The sequence below is a fragment of the Podarcis liolepis genome, assembly GCF_965112155.1.
Source record: "Podarcis liolepis genome assembly, chromosome: 2".
NCBI classification, from domain to species: Eukaryota; Metazoa; Chordata; class Lepidosauria; order Squamata; family Lacertidae; genus Podarcis; species Podarcis liolepis.
The window spans coordinates 34,252,685-34,274,825 of record NC_139555.1 but is presented as its reverse complement, the minus strand read 5'-3'; the positions used below and the strand labels follow the sequence as shown (position 1 = coordinate 34,274,825).

Here is a 22,141-nt window from a genome sequence, read left to right as displayed (position 1 = left end):
CCAAAAACTAGGTCATGAAATTCATAGAAGTGCAAATTTAAATATACAGTTATTTTCTTACCAGCACACATTTGTGCCATTTGCTCAAAATGCATACGGGATGAAATTGCCCTCCATCCTCAGCTATAGCACCCTGCAAAGGCTAGCACCAGTTATTGTGTTAAGGAATCTACACTGGATTCAAAACCAAGTTGGTTGTAGGGGTTCGGGAGCACCACATGATCCTTCTGCCTCTCTTCCCCACTACCACTGCATGATGCTTTCAAGCTGCTGAGGAGCAAGTGATGTAAACAGAGTCGGACTCTTTGGCCTGTTCTGTCAAATTAGGAAGCTTTGCTCTTCCATGAGTTTTGTGCTGTTCTTGGAAAAACTAAATTGGAGTTGCCTGGTACAGACTGTCCAAGGAGTGTTGCTGGCAGAGTGTTGTGGTATTGTTGAGTGAACCTTTAACTGGGTTGCTGACACTGTCCCCATTACTGCATCTCAGCCATTGTGATCATTGCACCATCTTGCTTCTTTCATTGGCGTTCTAATTGAGACAAGGTTAGCTCGGCAGAAGTATCCTTTAGCTCGCTGGACACGTTTTATGCCATGCTCCTTTTTTTAATTCTGCGGATTGAACTTATGTCTGAGAGAGATTTTTAAAAGCCCTGAGTGACTTACAAAAAAACCCCCAAAACTTATTTGATTGTTTGCCTTCAGTGAAATGTCGGCTCCGTGGGGAGATTGCAGCTGTTGGATTGAGCTTAAAAGTTGTACTCCTCTACAGAAGGCGCTGCTCTGCACGATTGTGCCTTAGCAGGCAGGCAGAGTTGGTTGCCGCTCCAGCCATTCAGACTGTTGTCCTGTCTCTGTGTTGGGATGTGTGAGGTTGACCATTATATAATGGAAATTCTGAGGCATTGGGCAAGAGTTGTAAATGCCACTCCGTGTGTGCCAGGGAAAGGATAACACAGAACTTTCTTAATTAAAGCACCGGAATGATTTGTTTTAATGATGCCAGATGCCCTTAATTTGAGCACATTAATCTGAGGCCCCTTTTGCCTCAGCTGCTCCTGAAAAGTAAAATAAAACGCCACTGTATTCAATGGCTGCTTGTTTCCATAAAAGTGGTCCCAGTGATTTGTTTGTGGCACAGAATAGAGCGTGTTGCTGCCAAAAAAACAATACTGGGAAAATAAGAGAAGGGCAAAGTGGTCAACCTTAATAAAGCTGGATACAAAGGAAAAGCTTCTTAAATTTATAACTGTTTTCAGTGTGTGCTGGTGGGAAGGGGGTCTTCATGTGAGTAATGATTCATTGGCCTTGAAAAGCGGCAGCAAGAATATGGATGAACTAGTATTGGAATGTGCCCTTTTCTGTATAGAAGAAGACCTATTTGTGGCTAACTACACTATTGTGGGATCTGTTTGCTACTAAACATGTCTGAGACTACCTGATTTGTCCTGGATGATAGTCCAGAATGCAAGACTAGAAATAACAGAGTCTTTTGGCATCATTTCTTGTACCATAAGCTTTTTTGGACCAGATGCCACCTTCCCAGATGCATGACGTGCTCATTTAAACAGAAGATTGAAAATAGCCACACATTTTCAGTTATATTCAGCGGAGTCATTCCATTAGCACAAGGACTTCCACCTGCACAATAGGGCTTCCTCTTTTCTCACCACACCCCCCTGTGCCCCCCTCATCTCCTTTGTGGGTGTGACTGTGGGTGCCAGGGGCACATGGGGAAAGGAAGCCATGTGGCACTAATCGAACAACCTTGTCATAACTCTGCCTCTCTAAATTGTAAACTAATATAAATGCAAACACCACCAGTTCCTACAAACAACCAAACATAACATGGCTGTGTGTTGCGATGTGTGGCATTCAAGGCCGGAAGTGAAGTTTGTTTGTTTTGCATTTTTAAGTGCCTTCACTTACGTCTTGCTGGGCTAATATGCAGATTGGAACATGACTATGTTTTGGATTTCGTGCTTCTTCAAGTTTTGCAATACGGTTCTTGGCTCAAAAACGTACCAAAATTTGTTAACATGTGTTTTAGGATAAAAGTCAATTAGAAATTCACTCATTGGCATAAACTGTGGGAGGAATTCAACCTTGGGCTATTACAGTTGTTCTGTCGATGCAAACATTTCAGCTTGCCAGATAGAACGACACCCCCCTCTCCTTCCATGTGTTGTTTTTGGGGTTCTCCCAACTCCCACCTCCCCGAGCCAATTTTGAAGGGCATGGGAGGGAAGAAAGAGGCGAAGCCCTATTGCACAAGTGGAAGTCCTTGTGCAGGTGTCTCCTGATGGGACTCATTAGTTGAATCCTGCTCTGTGTACTTAAACACCTATTTTGTGATAAATATGTATTTAATTATGTATCTGAATTCATAATGCTTTTGTATGGATTTTAAAAACTTTGGAAAAGGGCAGACAACAGACTTCTGAACAAACACACAGTAAATCAGCACCGACTGGAAATAGACTGATTGGTCTATCCCTAGTAGCCCTATCTCGCTTCTCTGCTGCTTGAAACTCTCCGATCCTCTTAATCTATATACAAGAGATCCTTGGCATAAGGAGGTATTTACCCAGATCTCTGTTATCCTGGCCATTCATTCAGCTGGAAGATTCAGCAGGAGCCTCTGCTAGTAAAAAGACAAAGTAAATCCCACTTCCGGTTTGCATGAGTATTTATCTTTCCTCTCCTGACTTCTTTTCCAGGACACAGCTGAGGATATCCATGCAATTGACAGCTGTGAATACATCTGGGAGGCTGGTGTTGGGTTTGCTCACTCCCCACAGCCCAGCTACAACCACGACTTGAACAGGTAAGAACATCAAAAAATACTCCAGAAGAGACAAAAGGAGAGCTGGCAGGATGATTGGCGCTATACAGAAATGTGAGCATCTCAATAGACCTTTCTTTGTATGGGCGAAAGCTAGGTGCTAATAACCTTATGGTATTGAAGACTAGGACTAAATTAATTTCATATATGGGGAGGTGATTTTTTTTCTACTCAAGTCCGCATTCTAGATGGTCTCTGATAGAATATGAAAACCAAGGCATCATCGATATATGAAGTTGCACAAGCCAACAGTGAAAATAAAAAAATTCCTTCCAGTAGCACCTTAAAGACCAACTTATGCACATGAAAGCTCATACCAAGAACTAACTAAGTTGGTCTTTAAGGTGCTACTGGAAGGAATTTTTTTATTTTGACTATGGCAGACCAACACGGCTACCTACCTGTAAGCCAACAGTGCTAATGCAAAGGCTACACCGGGCATTGCATTGCATTTTATTTCCCGCTATCACTCTTTTGCTTAGATGGGCTCCATGGAATAGGGCCAAACAAAAGACACAATGCTTGTTGTTGTTTAGTCGACTCTTCGTGACCCCATGGACCAGAGCACGCCAGGCACTCCTATCTTCCACTGCCTCCCGCAGTTTGGCCAGACTCATGCTGGTAGCTTCGAGACACTGTCCAACCATCGCGTCCTCTGTCGTCCCCTTCTCCTTGTGCCCTCCATCTTTCCCAACATCAGGGTCTTTTCCAGGAAGTCTTCTCTTCTCATGAGGTGGCCAAAGCATTGGAGTCTCAGCTTCAGGATCTGTCTGCTAATAGCTACTTACTGTGAATGGGAGAGTGCATAAGTGGCCTGTGGCTCCTGATGGCTAAAGAAATAGCGCTCCTAGAAAAAGCATGTCTTTGATAAGAGAAGAAAACTACTCAGTGACCACTTACAAATGCCAACACGAAGAAAAATGCATTTAGTAATGTATATTAAGCTGGCGGTTGATGAAAGGTTGCTCAGTTTACATTGTAACAGAGAATCCGAAACTACCCCTCCATTAGCTCTCCATTCCTTACAGCCTCATGCAACTGGGATTTCTTGCTGTTGTGTTTTTCAGGACAGAGCTCCTGAAGCTCCTGCTGACTTGTTTCTCCGAGGTCATGTACCTGCCCCCCTCCTCAGATAGCAACTCAAATCCCTGGGTCCAGTTTTTCTGCTCCACGGAGAATAGGTGAGAGGTAGCTGACTGTATGTGGTGGATACTTTGGAGCAATATAGTTTAATCCAAATCTGTTAGCCTAAGAAGTTCTATAGCAGGCCTCCCCAAACTCAGCCCTCCAGATGTTTTGGGACTACAATTCCCATCATCCTTGACCACTGGTCCTGTTAGCTAGGGATGCTGGGAACTGTAGTCCCAAAAACAAGGAGGGTCGAGTTTGGGGATGCCTGTTCTATAGACAAGGTATCTCTCTTCTGCATGTCACCCCTCTTTTTTGTGGGTGTTTCACTATATCTGCCTTACGGATGTCCACACTTGCCTAGCTTTATTTACAACTCATACGCATTGCCCAAATAGGTGATATATTCTACGCCTCATACTGGAAGTTGAAGTTCACTGTACTCCAATTTCTGAAGTACAAACAAGTAGACCGGGTGGACTTTCTATATCGGTTTCCAATTGTGGCTTCAAATATTCTGACCACTGTACGTTGTTGGTTATACCTGGATTGCAATCCTTGATTCCTGGTGAATGCCTGCCCTCTGGTGTTCATCTCTTGCAGTCTTCTGCCTTTCAAAAGGCTTAAGCACTTTCATTGGTCTAGAACAGGGGTCTGCAACCTTTAAGACAAAAAGAGCCACTTGGACCCGTTTTCGAAGAAAAAAACAACTGGGAGCCGCAAAACCATTGCGACATTTAAAACAAATATATCTCCGGAGCCGCAATCTGACAGCGGGCGGGAAGGTGACGTCGGGACGGTGCGTGACTAACGCACGCACCGCCCCCAGCGACATCACAGCCAGTACAGCGCCCGCCACAGTGGGGAGTGTCGGGGCGCACAATGCGCCTCCTCCCCTCGCTAGTATCCTCCCCGGAGCCGTGGCAAAGGTGTAAAAGAGCCACATGCGGCTCCGGAGCAACGGGTTGCAGACCCCTGGTCTAGAATATGACTGGATTTATCCAACCAGCACTCCTGAGCTGAGTGGTATCACTTTCCTTTTGCTACATCAGTTGATGTGATAAAATCAGTAGCTGGCAGCTTTTTTCATGCCTGCCTTTGCAGATGATTCAAAATGGTTTTTTATTCTTAGCACTGTGGTGGAGCAAGCTCCAGTGACAGTGCTATTTTTGTCCCCATGTAATGGAAGGGAGCAAGTGCCAAGTGTGTAAGTAAGCCTTGTGCCACTTAAAAAAAGACTTAATCATGCACACAAAGCAGTGTTGGAGAGGAAGAGTGCTTAGCCTCAGAGAATTTAAACAAAACAAAAGGCAGCCCTTCGTTGTCTATGAAAGAGGTAGTTTTGTTGATGTCCACTTCTTTCCCCACTGCCCTTAAAAAAAGAGAGAGCAATAAGAGCATTTCACTGCCTGTTACCATGGCAGGAGGAATGTCTCTGTAAAGCAGGAAAACAAATAAACTCCTTTATGCTCATAAAATTGCATGGTATATGAGTGGGTGCTTTTTATATTGTCTGTTGTAAATTGCTTTGGGAAAATGTTTTGTTAAAGGGATAGAGTATGTTTTAATTGCATATTGCTAGTGATGCCACAAGCACTTTGCCCAACTATTTTATATAGTAGAAGATTTGTATGATAGCAGCACTTAAGTACTGTAGTGATGAATTTTTTTTTTATTACAGTATGGGTTATAATGGTTCAATTCAAGTTAATGTTGACACACTTATGGAATAATGATTCATTTATCTAGATGGCTAAGAAGAATAATCTAAAAATATCAGATGATGCCTCAGAATAAGTCCCCCCCCTTTCACTAATCCATGCTGTCCCTGAGGCATACAGGTTTCTATCCTTCCACATAGTAGTGAATCAATGCTAACAGAATGCACACCTTGTAGAAAGTACAGCTGACTTTGGAAAGCTTTGAAGAGTTTTTCATCCCCAGTGCAACTTCTTGAGCATGTTGGATCCTCTTTTAGGCATGCGCTTCCACTGTTCACTTCCCTCTTGAATATCGTCTGTGCTTATGATCCAGTGGGCTATGGGATCCCATATAACCACTTGCTCTTCTCGGACTATCGCGAACCCCTGGTGGAGCAGGCTGCCCAAGTCTTGATAGTCACCCTGGACTATGACACTTCCACCAGCTCCAGCCCCACAGTAGATGGAACTACCACTGGAACAGTCATGGATGATGCTGATGTGAGTTGCTCCCAAGTTTAGCTGTGTTTCCTTGTACTGAGGGGAGGATGGCTTCCCTTTCTAGAGAAGTTTGTGGGTACACAGTCATTTATTTTATTTATAAAATTTATACACCTCAAAGAGTAACTCTCCAGCTGGAATTTTTGTGTTCCTGTGTTCTGTATTTCCTGTATGTATCTGTCATGAGACCAGTCTCAAATATTGCCCAGACTCACACAAGAGTCTTTTTGGTCAGGTTGAAGTTCCTGAAACTGCCAGATGTTGCATACACCCCCCCCTTCAGGAGCTTCTGTGAAGGAAAAGTCTTTTTTTGGGGGGGGGGAGACAGTTTTGCTGCAGATAAGGAACATGGGAAGAGAGTTTGTATGCAATAGTTTGGGTTTTGGGAGAAGATCAGATGGTGTCTTTGACCAAACAGGTAAATGGATTTGTCCCTATAAAAAAGCCCAATAAATTCAAAAAGGGAAGATCAAAAACTAATATGTATATATCATAAATTCACCACAATGTGAAATGTAGTGGGATGACTGACTTCTACTGAAGTTTGAGTACTCTGCCCTCTCTCAATAGTGCATACTTCAGTATAGTGCTGTTTTCTAGAGTCCAGCTGGTTTTTGAAAACCTCTTTTGAAGCTGTCTTTTGCTAAGATTGTAGTAATCATGGTAAATCTGAGACATGAACTCCCCATCATCCTAAGAGCTTAGTGGTGCGTTTGCTTCTCCTTAATACTGAAATAACTTCTTCTGAATCCCTGACCTGTATTAACGTGCATACTAACTAGCTCATTTCAGGGCATTCCTCACACTGCAGTTGTAGCACACGTGATTGTTTTAGTTTCACTCTGCTTTTCTTCCTGTCCGCATGCTGGGAAGGTATCCCATGCTCGCTCTCAAAATGAGCAGAGATGAAAGGAGCACTCTAGCCCTTCCTTTTCTTGCTGAGGAGAAGGAGCTAACTGGTCTTTATTGGAGGGGAAGGTCATCTTTGTACTGAAACACTCCTTTTTGGCCAAACTGATGCTCAGTCTTCAAATCTTAGAATGCTTTCAGCTGTCTGTCCCTACATACTTTGTACTAAGAGGCAAACTGTGAGGCAAACTGCATGTTACACAGAGATGTAAATACTGAAGCCCCAGTGTCGTTAGTGTTGAAAGAAAAACAGCTTTGGAGGTGGGGAGCGGGCTTATGCCTTTCCCTTTTCCCCTTTACAGCCATTTTTTTCAAACCAAATGACACATCCTCCATTGTTCCTTCCCTGTGTGGCCCTGGTTGATGTCAGGGTGGGAATTGCTTCTAGCTCCCTTCAGGAGTGTGATTTGGAATGGGGGGGAATGGCTCGTGGAAAAAGGGGTAAAAACAAAAACAACCCAATTAAGAAGCTGCTCTTCTTAAATACTGTTGGGGTTTGCATGTGCATGTAACATGTAGCTTGCCCCTGAATTATAAGAGTCAGAATTTGAAATTGTTGGGTGCTAGCAGAGGTACCGTAATTCATTTTATAGGAAAATTACCGCAAGTCTTCTAACTTTGCAGAGCTTTCTACTCCAAGCAGAAATCTTTGTGTGACAATTAAAACCTTGCATGCTATCAATAGTAGTATTAGGAACCACTTCCTATTTTTGTGTGCAAGTCAATTTTTAGAATTAATAGCATTCCCTATATAATAAGTAAAGTAAGTAGCCTAGTCTATAGATGCTAAGTATTGACTTTGGTCAGCAGCACTGCTGTACGTTGCATCCTCAAAATGGAAGGTGTATCATTTGGCTTGCTGCTAAATTCTGTGAATGGAAGCACTTTTATACCAAATCCTGTTCTGTGTATCACTGATCCCTAACTGAGTGAATTTGTCAAATAAATATTAGAATTTTCTGACAATTTGGTGAAAATGTCAGTTGCCAGAGAATGCAAATAACTTTTTATATGCCCTTAATTACCAATGCAAATGCTGAGAAGTGCTATCTCAACTTCCTTTTAATGCAGCCTCCGGGACCAGACAATCTGTTTGTCAATTACCTGTCTAGGATACACAGAGAAGAGGTATTGTGCCATATTCTTCTTTTGACTACTTACTGGGCTAGCCTTGAGCCCATTTACATTATCTTTGTTGACAGGACTTGTTTATTCCATTTACATTATCTTTTTTTGGCAGGATTTTCAATTCATTCTGAAAGGAGTGGCCCGTCTACTCTCCAACCCACTGCTCCAAACCTACCTGCCAAACTCTACCAAGAAGATTCAGTTCCACCAGGAGCTCCTGGTTCTCTTCTGGAAACTCTGTGATTTCAACAAGGTGCACATCTGTTGGGTCTGCCAAAGAATCAAGAGGGCGAGAGATCTGTGCCTGCTGAAAGCAAGCAAGGGAATAAGGGAATCTTAGTGATAGCGACTAGGGACGTGTGTGTTACCTAGTTGGCAGTTCTCCTCTTTCCCCTGACCTCCTTCCCCCTTGGCTGGTTTAGCACTGAAAGATGCAGGAATGGGGAATCACTGAAGAGAAAATATACTGATTAGTATCGTTCTTTCATTAACTGGTGACTGTGTGGGACATTATAACCCTTGCTGATACTGCTCATCTGCTTGCATGTGGTTGGACTTGCAGAGATCAGCACAGGCCTCAACCCGATCCTTATGTGAGCTTCAGATTCCAGGCATGCTGAATCAGCACACCTGACACTTGAGAAGCCTCCAACAGAAAGAGCCTATAAGGGGGAAAATAGGAAATTATAGTGCCAGCTGTTTGCTGATTTCCTCACATAAGAAACTACTGGCAGAGCATGCTTTTCATTATTCAATCAAGACATTTAACATGAAAATAAATGTGGGATTATCAGTGCAAATGCTACCATATCTATTTAGAAGACAGACTCATTGAGTTACTAGGGCTTGCTCCTTAACTTTTTTGTGCTGCAATGCAGTCAGCGGAAAGCAGAGTTCTAAAACACAAAACCACTGAAAAACTAGCCGGCACTTCTCAACTTGTTGGTTTGTATGCTATTCCTCCTCTCTGACACATCTTCATATAAAGCATCAGTTTCTTTCTGTTGGGCCACTGGGCCGTGGCTGGACCTGTAGAGTAGATAAACTGTGTGAAGGAGTTCAAGTCTTTATCTTTCCCTTTCAGAAATTTCTCTTCTTTGTGCTGAAGAGTAGCGATGTCCTAGATATCCTGGTGCCAATTCTCTTTTTCCTGAACGATGCCAGAGCAGATCAGTGTAAGTTTGGTCTTGTCTTTTTCTCAAAACTCAGGCTGATAAAGCTTGCTTCTGCATTCATTGTGATTGCTTGTGCAGTCACAGATACTGGAAATAACTTAATGGGTGTAGCTATAGTTGGGTCCAATTCAACTGAAGTGGTTGTGCCTAGAGAGTATGTGAGGTTGAAAAATGCTGTATTTCAATACAGCCCCCCACCACCCCATCAGCTTTGACCCAATTTGAAAACATAAGCTACAGGAAGACATCCATACCCACTGCCTGCCCACTAGTGTGTACACAGCATGAGAAACCAGAATTATCAGTTTACAGTCATATAGCCATAGGCCATCATGAGCAGCCTTCCCCACTAATCTTAGTGTTCCTGTACTGCTCAGCTGGTGGCTCTGATTTGCAAGATCCAAAAGAATGGCTGGAAAAACACAGGTCAGTGTGTTACCATTAGAATATGTGAGAAGTGGGTTTGGTGTCTCCTGTTCACAGCACCCAGAAGCCAAACATAATTTAATCAAATGATACCCATGTTAATTTTCCTTGGCTCTTAGGTCATCAGCCATAAAGATTCTAGATGCAGAGGCAAGAGAGCTGTGTTAGGGCCACGCCAGATTAGACATGGGCAGACATGTCTGTTATTTTCATGTGTAAAGCATGGGGGAGGGAGAGGGTTCAGGGCTTTGTTTTGTTTTCCTTAACATGACAAGACATTCATAGATGAATGGAGCCTAGCCATCTCTCATCCAACCTCACTACAGTGGTACCTCTGATTAAGAACTTAGTTCGTTCCGGAGGTCCGTTCTTAACCTGAAACTGTTCTTAACCTGAAGCACCACTTTAGCTAATGGGGCCTCCTGTTGCCCCCGTGCCGCCGGAGCACAATTTCTCTTCTCATCCTGAAGCAAAGTTCTTAACCTGAGGTACTACAGTATTTCTGGGTTAGCGGAGTCTGTAACCGGAAGCGTCTGTAACCCGAGGTACCACTGTACATTGTTTTCAAGTATGTTTCTCTTCAGCTCTGCTCAGTGCCATTATTGGAGCTGGGCTGAGAAAGAACTACTGCAGGCAGTGGAGCACTGTGAGCTAAGGCAGGATAGGGTTTAGCTCTTCACAGGCATTTGGTTCTTTTTGTGCAAACAGGGTGTCCACACACTCCCTGCTTTAAACGTGTAAATATGTGTGGCTTCCCTGTCATATCTGGTTTGGACCTCCCTCTCCTTTTTTCAGTACCCTTCTTGGAGTACATTCACAGGTCAATGTACATTCACAAAATCAGCAGTCACACATTGCGCCATGACATATATAGGAAGCTGCCTTATACTGAGTAATATCATCAACAGTCCATCCGGCTCAGCACTGCCTGCAGTGACTGGGAGCAGCTTTCCAGGATTTCAAATAAGGGTTTCTCCCTGCCCTACCTGGAGATGCTGGGGATTATAACTGCATGCACCGCAGATGTCCTACCACTGAGCTGTAGCCCTTTCCCTGTTAAACTACTTGGGTGTCAGCAGTGAAATGGGTCTGTTTTGATCATGAGTTTCTTTAGGACCATTGCGCTGAACAGTAGTGGAGCTGCTGTGCAGAAGATTCTTCTACAAAATTATTTGCGTTATCTTTGTTAGCTGATTGAACGTCAACGCTGTTCTTCTTTTTACAGCACGTGTTGGGCTTATGCATATCGGTGTCTTCATCCTACTGCTGCTGAGTGGAGAGAGAAATTTTGGGGTTCGGCTGAACAAGCCGTACTCCGTTCGAGTACCAATGGATATCCCTGTATTTACAGGGACACACGCAGATCTCCTGATCATTGTGAGTGTCGCAGTTACCAGCCATGCCCATTGCCCATCCACACTTCCGTTTTCCAAAGAAAAACCCACAGTTTAATGCTGAATTAGAACAAATGGCAATTGGGTTTTCCATGGATTGTCGTCTATTCCAATTTAGCACTAAAGAGTCTGGTTTTCTGGGGGAAAGCGGCAGGGAAAACAGACCACCACTCAGAATCATGCCTAGAAAACACAGGACGAGTGGAAGTCCCCTACCTTGCAGAAGCCCCCTACCTTGCAGAAATCCACTATGTGGAATACAGCAGACTTCTTACAGCGGCTAGATTCAATGTCCTTGACTCTGCGATATTGTGGGGAAGGTACAGGGGAGTACCATACGCCCAGAGAACCTGTCATTGTGCCATGGGTGTGGATGAGTCCACTGAACACATTCTCTTGACTTGCCCTTCTTATGCAGAGCTTAGACAAAATTTTATAGACCCACTCCTATGTCAATTTAGCTCTCTACCCGGAGAAAACCAGGTTTTACACTTGCTGAATGATGTCGCTAGAGCTATACCTTCCTTGGTGGCCAAATTTCTTTTTTTAGCTTTTAAGCGCCGCAAGACTATAATTGACTGTATTGATATGGGGCTATCTGTTTAGCCCATTTTAATGTTGGCTAAGTTCTAAAATCTTCTTTGAAGTTTTAACCGTGTATTGACAAATGTACTTTTTCCTGACTGACGGTCGAATAAAAGGTTGTTGATGATGATGATGGAAGTGTATATGAGCCCTGAGTCTTGCTAATCAGAGTTTAGGAGAAATGGGCAGGAATTTTGTGAACTGCTTCATGGTCGACTTATAGAATTTCATATGCTACATTTGCTCTTCAGTGGTGGCAACAGCCAGCACAGGATAATTCTGTCTGCACCTGTTCATTTCCACTTTCATTCTGTGTTCCAGGTCTTTCATAAGATCATCACCAGTGGGCACCAGAGGCTGCAGCCCCTCTTTGACTGCCTCCTTACTATCATTGTGAATGGTAAGGTGCCAGAGTGAACTGTATTGAAACGCTTACTTAGTTATGGAGATTTATGTTTAAATCAACAACCTCCCCACAAAAGAAACCTTTGGTAGTATAATAATCCAGCAGTGTTTCTCTTGACATCTGAAGGAACAGACAGTTGCTGGTATCCTGCAAAACAGATCGTTGGGTTTTGGCATGTGGTGGAGCTAACCTTCCCTTCCCTCTTCTGTGTCCTCTTAAATCAGCTTCATGGCGAGAGAAGAGGGAGGGGAAGTTATGTTGTGCAGCTAAAAGAGTTTGCGCTAGTGGAACTGTTTAGTTGGATACCACCCAATATATGCAGATGTTATTTCTAGAAATCTTCATTCTAGTTCCTTAAACTCGGTCGGAGAAGACCATTGTGAGTGCAACGGTTGGGAAATGTTCACTGAGTTATTTTGTGCATTTCCTTACTCTCGTTCGAGACACATCCTAGTTTGTGTCAATCTGTACAATAAGCATTGAAGTAATTTTATGAGATGAGGAAATGGTGCAATACCATCTCCACTGCAGTAGATGGCATTGGCCTCCTTCGCTAACAATATGCAGTCACTTAGAATCAAGATATGTTTCATATTAAGGGAAACCTGTAGCATTTTTTGGAACTGCCTTTTCATAATTGACTTAGTTTTTCTTTGCTAGCTCTTGTATCCTGTTACTGGGTTTTGTTCCAAATATATTAACCATTTAAACAAATTTTAAAAACACAAGAAGAGTGTCATAAAGGCTAAAGTGGTGTCTGATCAGGTTTCCTTTATTTTACAAGGCCCCATATGGTGCACGTGTGGGAATGTTCTGGGGTGCAGGAGAGGATATATTGACTAATTATATCCTTGTCCAACTTGTGCTAACAAGTTCCCAAAATATCAGCAGAGTTTACAAACATTCCCCTTTAAGTTCGCAACGGTAACGTGTGCACAGGTTCGCTAGAACCTCTATAATAATTACTATGGTAATTTCCCCTTTATTCCCTCTTAAAATACAAGACACAACACAGTCTTTATAAAAGTATAAAAGAGTTTACTCACGATCTGTTCACAATATGATCCCAGACGGCAGACAGGCTTAAAAAGGTAAAATACACTTAGAATCTATCTTATAGGAAGATAGCCCTCTCCTCTCTTGGCTGAGAGCCAAGAGGGCATCCTGCTTCTTCGAAAGGTGATGGCAGAGAGAGAGAGATGGCTGCCTGCCCTGTGCTTTTGTCATTACCTGCACAGGTGAGGCCACACCCACCTCTGGTCACATGTGGAGGAAGTCCGTCCCCAGGAAGTTTACCTGCTTGCTGGACAGACATCCTTCCCCATGTTGTAACATGTACACTCTAGGAATGTTGTCATTGACTGCTCCTGTGTTTACATCCCACAGCACGTATCTCCTAATTCTGAAGGTAACAGCTATGGAACCCTGTGTAACGAGACACTACAGTCTGCCTTTCCCTTTATGGAACACAAATAAAACCCCTAAACTAGTTTTCAAGATATGAGGCAAACTTCAACAAAGTTTCCTGCTTCACCTTTTCCTAGAATTAGATGTAAACTTCTTTATTTTTAGTTAAGGTTTTACATTACTAGTTCACAAAAGACTGAGTGAACTAGTAAATACGTGCCTTCCCAAAATTCACCCCTACTATGAAGCCTTTGGTTTAATCCTCCTCCCCTGCAGTAATTTAGGATGTATAATAACATTTGTTCACATCCATCCTTTGCTGTCTTTAACTGCCCCATGTACCTTCCCCACTGTTAAAATTTAGATTCCTTCCTTCCTTCCTTCCTTCCTTCCTTCCTTCCTTCCTTCCTTCCTTCTCTCTCTCTCTCTCTCTCTCTCTCTCTCTCTCTCTCTCTCTGTGTGTGTGTGTTAAAGTGCCATGTATGCTGAAGATAAACAATCATAAAGGGAATTACTGTCACCCTAATTTTCTTTTCCCCTTCTTCCAGTATCTCCATACTTGAAGTCTCTTTCCATGGTAGCTGCTAACAAACTGCTGCACTTGTTGGAAGCATTTTCAACCACCTGGTTCCTCTTCTCCGCTGTCCAGAACCACCACCTTGTCTTCTTTTTGCTGGAAGTTTTCAATAATATCATTCAATATCAGTTTGATGGTGAGTAGCTGCTAAACAATAAGCTGGCCCAATACCCCTTTCTGATGGCATGCCAAGAACGAAGAAAATTTATTACTCTAAATATAGTAATAATAAAAAGTGTTGTCGTGCCCCCCCCCGTAACAACTAGACATTCTGTTTTGGCACCCACAACCCAAGTCCCAGAAGTCATTTGGCTTCCAGCTTTTCTATCCCAGTTTCTCACACTGCTTTTGATCCATGTCACTATAGCTTCCATTTTATGCACTGGGCACTAAGGCTGAGAACAGTGACTAGGCCAAAGTTTCAGTAAGCTGGTAGCCAAGCAAGAAAGCAAATTCAAGTAAAGATCCTGCATGCTGCTCACTCGGCTCCCACTTCCTTCTGCTCTGTTATTGATCTTAAGTTTAGCATTGCCAACTGGGTACCCTGTAAACAACTCAAGAACTGTGCTTTTGCTTTGTGGACTAAATTTTTTCCCTAGCGGTAATATAGGAGAAGGTAAGGAAAGATGTTCTTGATACAGGACTATAAGTAGCATACAGCCTCCCAGGCTTATTCGTAGGTCTTTTACCCTGCAAATAAAATTACTTAATCATGTTTTTTCTCCCTTCTGCTGCTGTGATTTCCTAGGCAATTCCAACTTGGTCTATGCCATTATCCGCAAGCGAAATGTGTTCCATCAGTTGGCCAATCTGCCTACTGACTTGCAGTCCATCCAGAAAGCTTTGCAGCGCAAAAAGAAAGCTCCCGAACCTATATCTCGCACCAACTCTCAGGACGGAGTGTCCATGGAAGGATCTCGACCGGCTGCACCTGCTGAGCCCGGGACGCTAAAGACCAGCTTGGTAGCAACTCCAGGTCAGTCTAACCTTTATTGTTGTATAATTGCTTAAATAAAGTGTAAGTTCAGTTAAAGATGATGAATTGGATCAATCTTTGATGTCTTTCCTGATGACGAAGATCATTTAGGGAAAGAACTTAAGCTCCATGTTATGAAATGGGTTTGTCAGCCGGGATATTGTCATAGAACCATTGCCAGGATATTGCCATAGAACCCTCATTTGAACCGGGCTGTTTTGTAGCTACCCACAAACGACCAAATATTCCCATCTTGGTTTCCTAGTCCCTAAGCTTAATTCAATTACCGGGGAGCTTGCCTACCTCCCCCATGATAGTTCTCCTTTTTCTAGAATGAGGTGCTTTCTGCTCTTGAAAAAGTGGTGGGAAATTATCTAACAAGATTTATATAACATTAAAATTACCAATAAAATCAGATGCTAGCCTTAAAAATTTCAAAACAAAACCAACAGTTAAAAAATATACATTATAAAATATGATTGCGTGTTAAAACAAATGTCAAATTTACATGTCTTGATATGTCGGTTTAAACGTAAGAAAGAAGAATCTACTTAACAGAAAGGCAAGTAGTGGGAGTTGCATCATTTGGCCTAAGTTATGTTGTTGACCTCCTCCGAGCCTTGCTTGGTTTCCTCTTAATGCTGTCTTCCAAATTCAGGTATTGACAAGCTCACTGAGAAAGCCCAGGTGTCTGAAGATGGGACGATGCGCTCCCTGGAGCCAGAGTCTGCGCAGTCTGCAGCACAAGGCAGCCCTCCTGGCGTTATCAGTGATACAGAATCTTGGAGTGGGGTACGGCTACATGTTGCTCTTGGGCTTGGACACATTCTTGTCTAAACTTGCATAGCTAGTAGTTGTAATACAGGTACTGAATAACAGTATCTAGAGTAGGAGTTCTCAAACTACACTGGTACCTCTGGTTAAGAACTTAATTCGTTCTGGAGGTCCGTTCTTAACCTGAAACTGTTCTTAACCTGAAGCACCTCTTTAGCTAATGGGGCCTGCTGCTGCTACCACACTGCCTGGAGCACAATTTCTGTTCTCATACTGAAGCAAAGTTCTTAACCTGAGGTAATATTTCTGGGTTAGCGGAGTCTGTAACCTGATGCATCTGTAACCTGAAGCATCTGTAAACTGAGGTACCACTGTATGGTCCTACAACCATGAGCTTCATTCAGATGGTGTGTCTACAGATTTGTGGTTGAAGAGGAGAGACTACACATCCATCTTCTTAAACATTCTTAATGATATTTAATGGTATTGTTGTTGCACCTATTATTTCTTATATTGTATTTTATTGTACAAGAAAAAGCAGTGGACTCTCCTTTGTGGAGTTGTTAAAGCAGAGGTTGGATGGCCATTGGACATGGATGATCTAGTTGAGATGCCTGCATTGCAGAGGATTTTAATAGATGACCCTTGGGGGTAGCTTCCAACTCTACCATTCTATGATTGCATTATAATTTGAATTCCATAGAATTAAAATTTTAATACGGCTTATAAGAAATAAAAGAAACAATGAAAACACCATTAAGGAAACCATACATCATCTAGCATAGCACATTACAATTTCTACAGCAGGCAGAAAAAAATCATTAAGTGGTCCATTAAGTCTCTCAGCCATTTTCAAGTGGTCTGTGGGGGTGGGGGGAGTTTGGGATCCACTGATCTAATGCTATCCTTGATGCAGTTCAAGGACACTGTTGCCCTTGGCATTAAATCCACTAAAGCACATTTGGTAAAGTGTGTGTGCGCGCGCGCGTGTGTGTGTGTGTGTATTACAGATAGGTAGCCGTGTTGGTCTGCCATAGTCAAAATAAAAAAAATCCTTCCAGTAGCACCTTAAAGATCAACTAAGTTAGTTCTTGGTATGAGCTTTCGTGTGCATGCACACTTCTTCAGATACACTGAAGAAGTATTTTTTATTTTGTGTGTGTGTGTGTGTGTGTGTGTGTGTGTGTGTGTAGAAAATGAGGTGATCCAAAATGGGTTTCTTACATATTGCAGTTCGGAGTTTGCCTTTTTCTCATCTACAGAGAAGTTGGTGGCGTTTCAGATCCATACTTTAAACCTGAGTGATTCTTTTATCAGCAGGACAAATCTAGCAAGTATCTCTGTTTGACACATTGCTGTGTAGATCAAATAGAACTATGCTGCGCTTAAAATGTCAGTTTTGTGGACAGTTGCTGATGACAGGGTTAAGGTTCTCATGCTCTGGGGATGGGGGAGGGCATGAACAGGGGCCCCAAACAGGTATTTTCATGGATTGATTTGTGGAAGCTTTATTGGGGGTGTCCAGGAGTCTACATACCATAAAGTTAATGTGCCTGTAAATTATGCTGGATTGTGTTATCACTTTATGGCGACAATAAATAAATCCTGGAGGCAAAAAAGATAGAGACCCAGATCATCTTGTACCTTGTTTGCTTCCAGATAAGCAGCATTACACTTCTGTTGGTTTAGAGCTCAGTATAGTGTTTCCAGAGATGAATGGTATCAGTGAGGAGTTTTTGTAACTGCCCACTTAGACGTACCTGGAAGTGGATGCTACACTGCAGCTTTGTCCTGCAGAGGTGCTTTTATAGGGGCTTAAGTGTAGAGTGGCCTTATGTCCAGCACAAAGGCCCTATGACCACACAGGAAATGATATGAGCTGAAGGTCTCCCAGTAACAAATTTGGTTCAGTATAGTCAGTGAATATCCATGATGCATGTTAAGACACAGCTGCTAGATTTCTTGACCTTAGAGGTGAAGAATACAAGCCCCTGGTCAAGAGAGGTAGGGGCTGAATGCATCCACAGTCCCACTGCCCACACCATCTAAGGCAGAAAGTGGGGATGCTACGCCAGCTCACAGATTGGCACTGGATTGGGCCTGGATTGGGCCCTTTTCTATAACAGTAGCAGGGCTGGCTGAGGATCTGCTGGATCCTGTGCCAGCTCAGCTCTCTCCCCCTCCCCACCCACCCCATGCCCTGTTTCTAGAATTTCTGCTGGCTTCCGCTTGTAGCAATACCACCAGCAATAGATTCTGCACTCAGTTTGGGGGAGTACACTGGGGCACGTCTTGCTGGTTGAGCTCCTCCTGGCAGAGTCCAGCAGATTTTTGCAGGCCTGGGTGGAGGGGCCCTGTCTACCTCTTCCAAACCCTCTTCAGCACAGCAAATCAGGGGCATAGATTGCTATGCCCACCTGGAATGGTTAACCTCCAAATGTGGAAAAACTGCAGTGAAAAACCCCCAGAATTAATGAAAAGGAATATGTTGGGGAAATTTGCATTTGCTTCCCTCCCACCCAGTCCTTTTCATGTACTGCACTTACTTTTCATGCTTTATCCTCCCACTTGACCGGCATGTAAGTAATATTTGCATTAGCCAGGCAGCAGTGTGGTGCAGATAAGTTGGTAAGCGATATGGTTGTGTCCCTTTTTCTCAGGAATCATTGCAGCCCCGGCGAGATCGACGGCGTCAGTCCAGTGCATCCTCAGTTGGGCAGTGGAATCCAACTCCTGAATGGGTGAGAGGAGCCTGTGCTCCATGATTCCTTTTCCTTCTCACTCCCTATTGATTCAGCAGGAGCTGAACTGGGGCTGCTCCTAGTCAGTTAAAGTAAACAGGCGGTGGTTAAGTAAAATGCTATGTGCATTAGAGCAGATGCCCACCCTGAGCCCTTTTTACAGCAAGCGTGATGCAATTGGGGGAGGGGGGGTGTGCTTGTTCCAAAGTGATGAAGCAGCATTCTCCTGCCACCTGGACCTGAGCAGAGAGGGGCCTGCAAAGGACAGCAAGCAGGTACTACACTTTTCATCCCTCATTAGGGATCACTATAGTTTTTGGTCCTGCTCCATTGCTCCCTTCACTGCTTAATGAAGCAGGAATTATAATGAACTTTGCGCACTACATGCAATAAAAAGCTTTTAATATCAAAATTATTAATAGTTAAGCAGTCTTTCTTAGCTTTTAAGTCTACGTGATTCTTTCTGTCTGTGGAAGGGTGGGTTGCTGTGTGTTCATTCTAAATGAGAAGAGGATTTATCCCTGGGGTGGCCTGCGGCTTTCTCTGTCTCTGTAGGGACAGAGTACAATGGTACCTTGGTTCTTGAACTCAATCCGTTCTGGAAGTCCATTCGACTTCCAAAACATTTGAAAACCAAGGCATGGCTTCTGATTGGCCCCGGAAACAATGCCGACAGCAGAAACTGACTTTCAGCTTCCAAAAAACGTTCACAAACCAGTACACTTACTTCTGGGTTTGCGGCATTCAGGAGCCAATTTGTTTGTCAGCTAAGCCGTTCGGGAACCAAGGTACCACTGTACTCTTCTTTCAGAAACCTACAGTGTTCAGAGCTTGTGTGGTTATGTTGAAGACTTAATTCTCTTATAGAAAAAAATTAATATAAGCATTCACAGAACCCCTGCCTATGTTTTTGTGGCGGGGGGAGGGGGGGACTTGGAAGTTCCTTTTGTAGGTACATACTCTAATGTTCCTACTGTCCCTGTTAAGGGCAACCTAGTTTGATATACTTGACATGTTCTACATGAATATGTTCATCTGTATGCTTTCTGAGTTGTTCAAAATCATTGATTTTATCTTCTACTCTTTTTCTTTGTAGGTAGTATCTTGGAAGTCAAAGCTGCCCCTACAGACAATCATGCGGCTTTTACAGGTCTTGGTCCCCCAGGTAGAGAAGATTTGCATTGACAAGTAAGTGTCTATGGTCCTTTGAATATTTGAGGGCGGGGCCAGAGGGGAGTTGTAAAGTGATATGAATTATAAAGAAGTCATTACTGTGATGATCAGGACATGCCCTCTGCTCACTTTTCTATAGGAGTTTGGGTAATATCAAATTTGGCAATAATTACCAAGTACATGCAGTCCCAAACATCAGAAAGAAGTCTATCTATATTGATTCAATGTGTGGGGCTCTGCACTTGTGCAAAGCCCAGCTTTGAAGCTATCCAAGAGATCTGTTACGAGCTTGCACATGCCAACCTTCCCCTCAAGAGTTTTTTTGTTGTTGTTTACCTAATGCATGGCAGGAACATCTTCTTGCTAATTTCTTTTAACTGTGGTAATACAGTAAATTTCATTTGTTCACCAGCTTATGCAGGTCTTAACGCAAATTGCAGTGAGAGATACAGTTCTAATACAAACTTTCCATTAAAAAAATACTCACACAACAACAAACTCTAAAAGTAATCATACACTATGGTTTAGATGATAATAAGAAATCCTATACCCACAATAACATAAGCATGGTCACCATTAAAATTAGCCAGCAGCAACTCAAGGATGTTCTCTGAAGATCTCTGAAACTAATCTTCTCCTTGAATAGAGAGCATGATTTCCCCACCTCTGTATATCTTCTTTAGTGCAAAGTTTGAGAAGGGGTACGGACCCCACATGTGCATTTTCTTAAGGCCTTTTGATTCTATACCCCAATGAATTGCTTGAGGGGGTGGTTTAAGAAGTGCAGAGCATTATGGGGCTGGCTCCCTACAGCTGCACGACCTGACGGTTAACTGGTTTCCCTAAGAAAGGCAATAAATTGCAGCACGATAACGATTCCAGATAACACTTTACACAGAAGCAATTTTGAACTCTTATTATTGCACTGATAGCATACAGTACATTGCTGAAACTATGAACTCAGCTAGATTGGTAAAGAAAAAGTGACTTATATGTGTTGTATATGCAATATAACATTGTGCCACCAGGTGGCAACATGGCAGTCCCGTTTTTCTCTACCTGTTTTCCCTGTTTAAATTTATAACACTTTAAACTGAAATGCTTCTTTGGTGTGTCTAGATCCAGCCTGAATCAGGCTGTATAATCTGTAATGTTACTGTGCAATTTTTCTTATTCAAAGAGATAATATCCTATCAACAAACGTTGAGTTAGTAAACATAAGCATTATGGTCCTAATCAATTTTTGTAATAAGCAAGTCTCCTTCACCTCATTAACAATCAGAAAAAGATACCTGTAAATGTGTGGGTAAAACTCTTTGGTGTTCTTTGTCCTGACTGAAGATATTTATTAGCAAAGTTTACATTCTTCACTGGACCAAAACTGCATGTCACATTGGAGCTCTTTGCTTTGCAGCTCCCAATTTGTAAAATGAGCCACGGGGTCCAGTTTTAGACTAGAACTGCAATGGGTGTGGGTGGAGTGGGCCCCTACTGAGATCACCCTCATTCCTTAATGGCTGTTAGTTGTGGAGGGGGAACTTGTTCACTTAATTTTTTTTTAGCCCACATGTAGAACTTCCTGTTGGCAACAGCTGTTCCAGAGGAGCAGTCTAGATCACAGCTGTAGGAAGGATTGTACCTTCACCTCCTGTGCCTGACCTCAACTGGAAATGTGTGGCTGCTTTTACAAAAAAATACATTGCCTTGGACCTCCAGATGCAGAGCTCCAAAGTTGTATGTAATTTAGCCCCTTAGTGTATTGTAAAATCAAGCTTGGACCAATACACTAGTGTCATTTTGAAGGAAATAACTGGGCACTTCAATATGTTCTGCAGGGAATTCCTGGCAGTTTTAGAGAATTTCTAATGCTCTTTCATCTTGCCCTTGTCTGTGGAACTTGAGTGCACACCAATAAAAGGAAACTCTGTGGGTCACGTGTCACGTTTATTCTTCTGCAGCATCCGTTTAAGTGTTCTCTCTTTTTTCCAGGGGCCTCACAGATGAGTCTGAGATTCTGAAGTTCTTGCAGCATGGCACATTGGTGGGGCTGCTTCCTGTTCCTCATCCCATCCTGATCCGCAAATACCAGGCTAACTGTGGCACTGCTATGTGGTTCCGCACTTACATGTGGGGAGTTATTTATTTGAGGTAAGTCGGCCCAAAACAACCCAAATTCATTTTTCTTCACTGATAGCATGTTGCTGACGAGTGGCCTGCCTTGTTTTCAGTTAAGTGGTTGGTACTAAAGGCTGCCTTCATAACCATGAGGTGGAGTTAAGCTGTGAATTTTAAATTTTGC

General features: G+C 42.9%; 1 protein-coding gene across 1 annotated transcript in view; it reads left to right on the top strand.

Annotated features, from left to right (window-relative positions):
- Positions 1-22,141, top strand: part of HID1 (HID1 domain containing) — a 42,413-nt gene that overhangs the window by 17,508 nt on the left and 2,764 nt on the right. The window contains exons 5-18 of the mRNA XM_083487129.1: positions 2,718-2,824; positions 3,910-4,023; positions 5,949-6,171; positions 8,152-8,208; positions 8,321-8,461; positions 9,293-9,383; positions 11,035-11,186; positions 12,110-12,188; positions 14,150-14,314; positions 14,927-15,154; positions 15,813-15,946; positions 18,589-18,669; positions 19,766-19,857; positions 21,832-21,990. Of these exons, the coding sequence (XP_083343255.1) occupies positions 2,718-2,824; positions 3,910-4,023; positions 5,949-6,171; positions 8,152-8,208; positions 8,321-8,461; positions 9,293-9,383; positions 11,035-11,186; positions 12,110-12,188; positions 14,150-14,314; positions 14,927-15,154; positions 15,813-15,946; positions 18,589-18,669; positions 19,766-19,857; positions 21,832-21,990 (1,823 nt within the window). The remainder of the gene's footprint in view (positions 1-2,717; positions 2,825-3,909; positions 4,024-5,948; positions 6,172-8,151; positions 8,209-8,320; positions 8,462-9,292; positions 9,384-11,034; positions 11,187-12,109; positions 12,189-14,149; positions 14,315-14,926; positions 15,155-15,812; positions 15,947-18,588; positions 18,670-19,765; positions 19,858-21,831; positions 21,991-22,141) is intronic.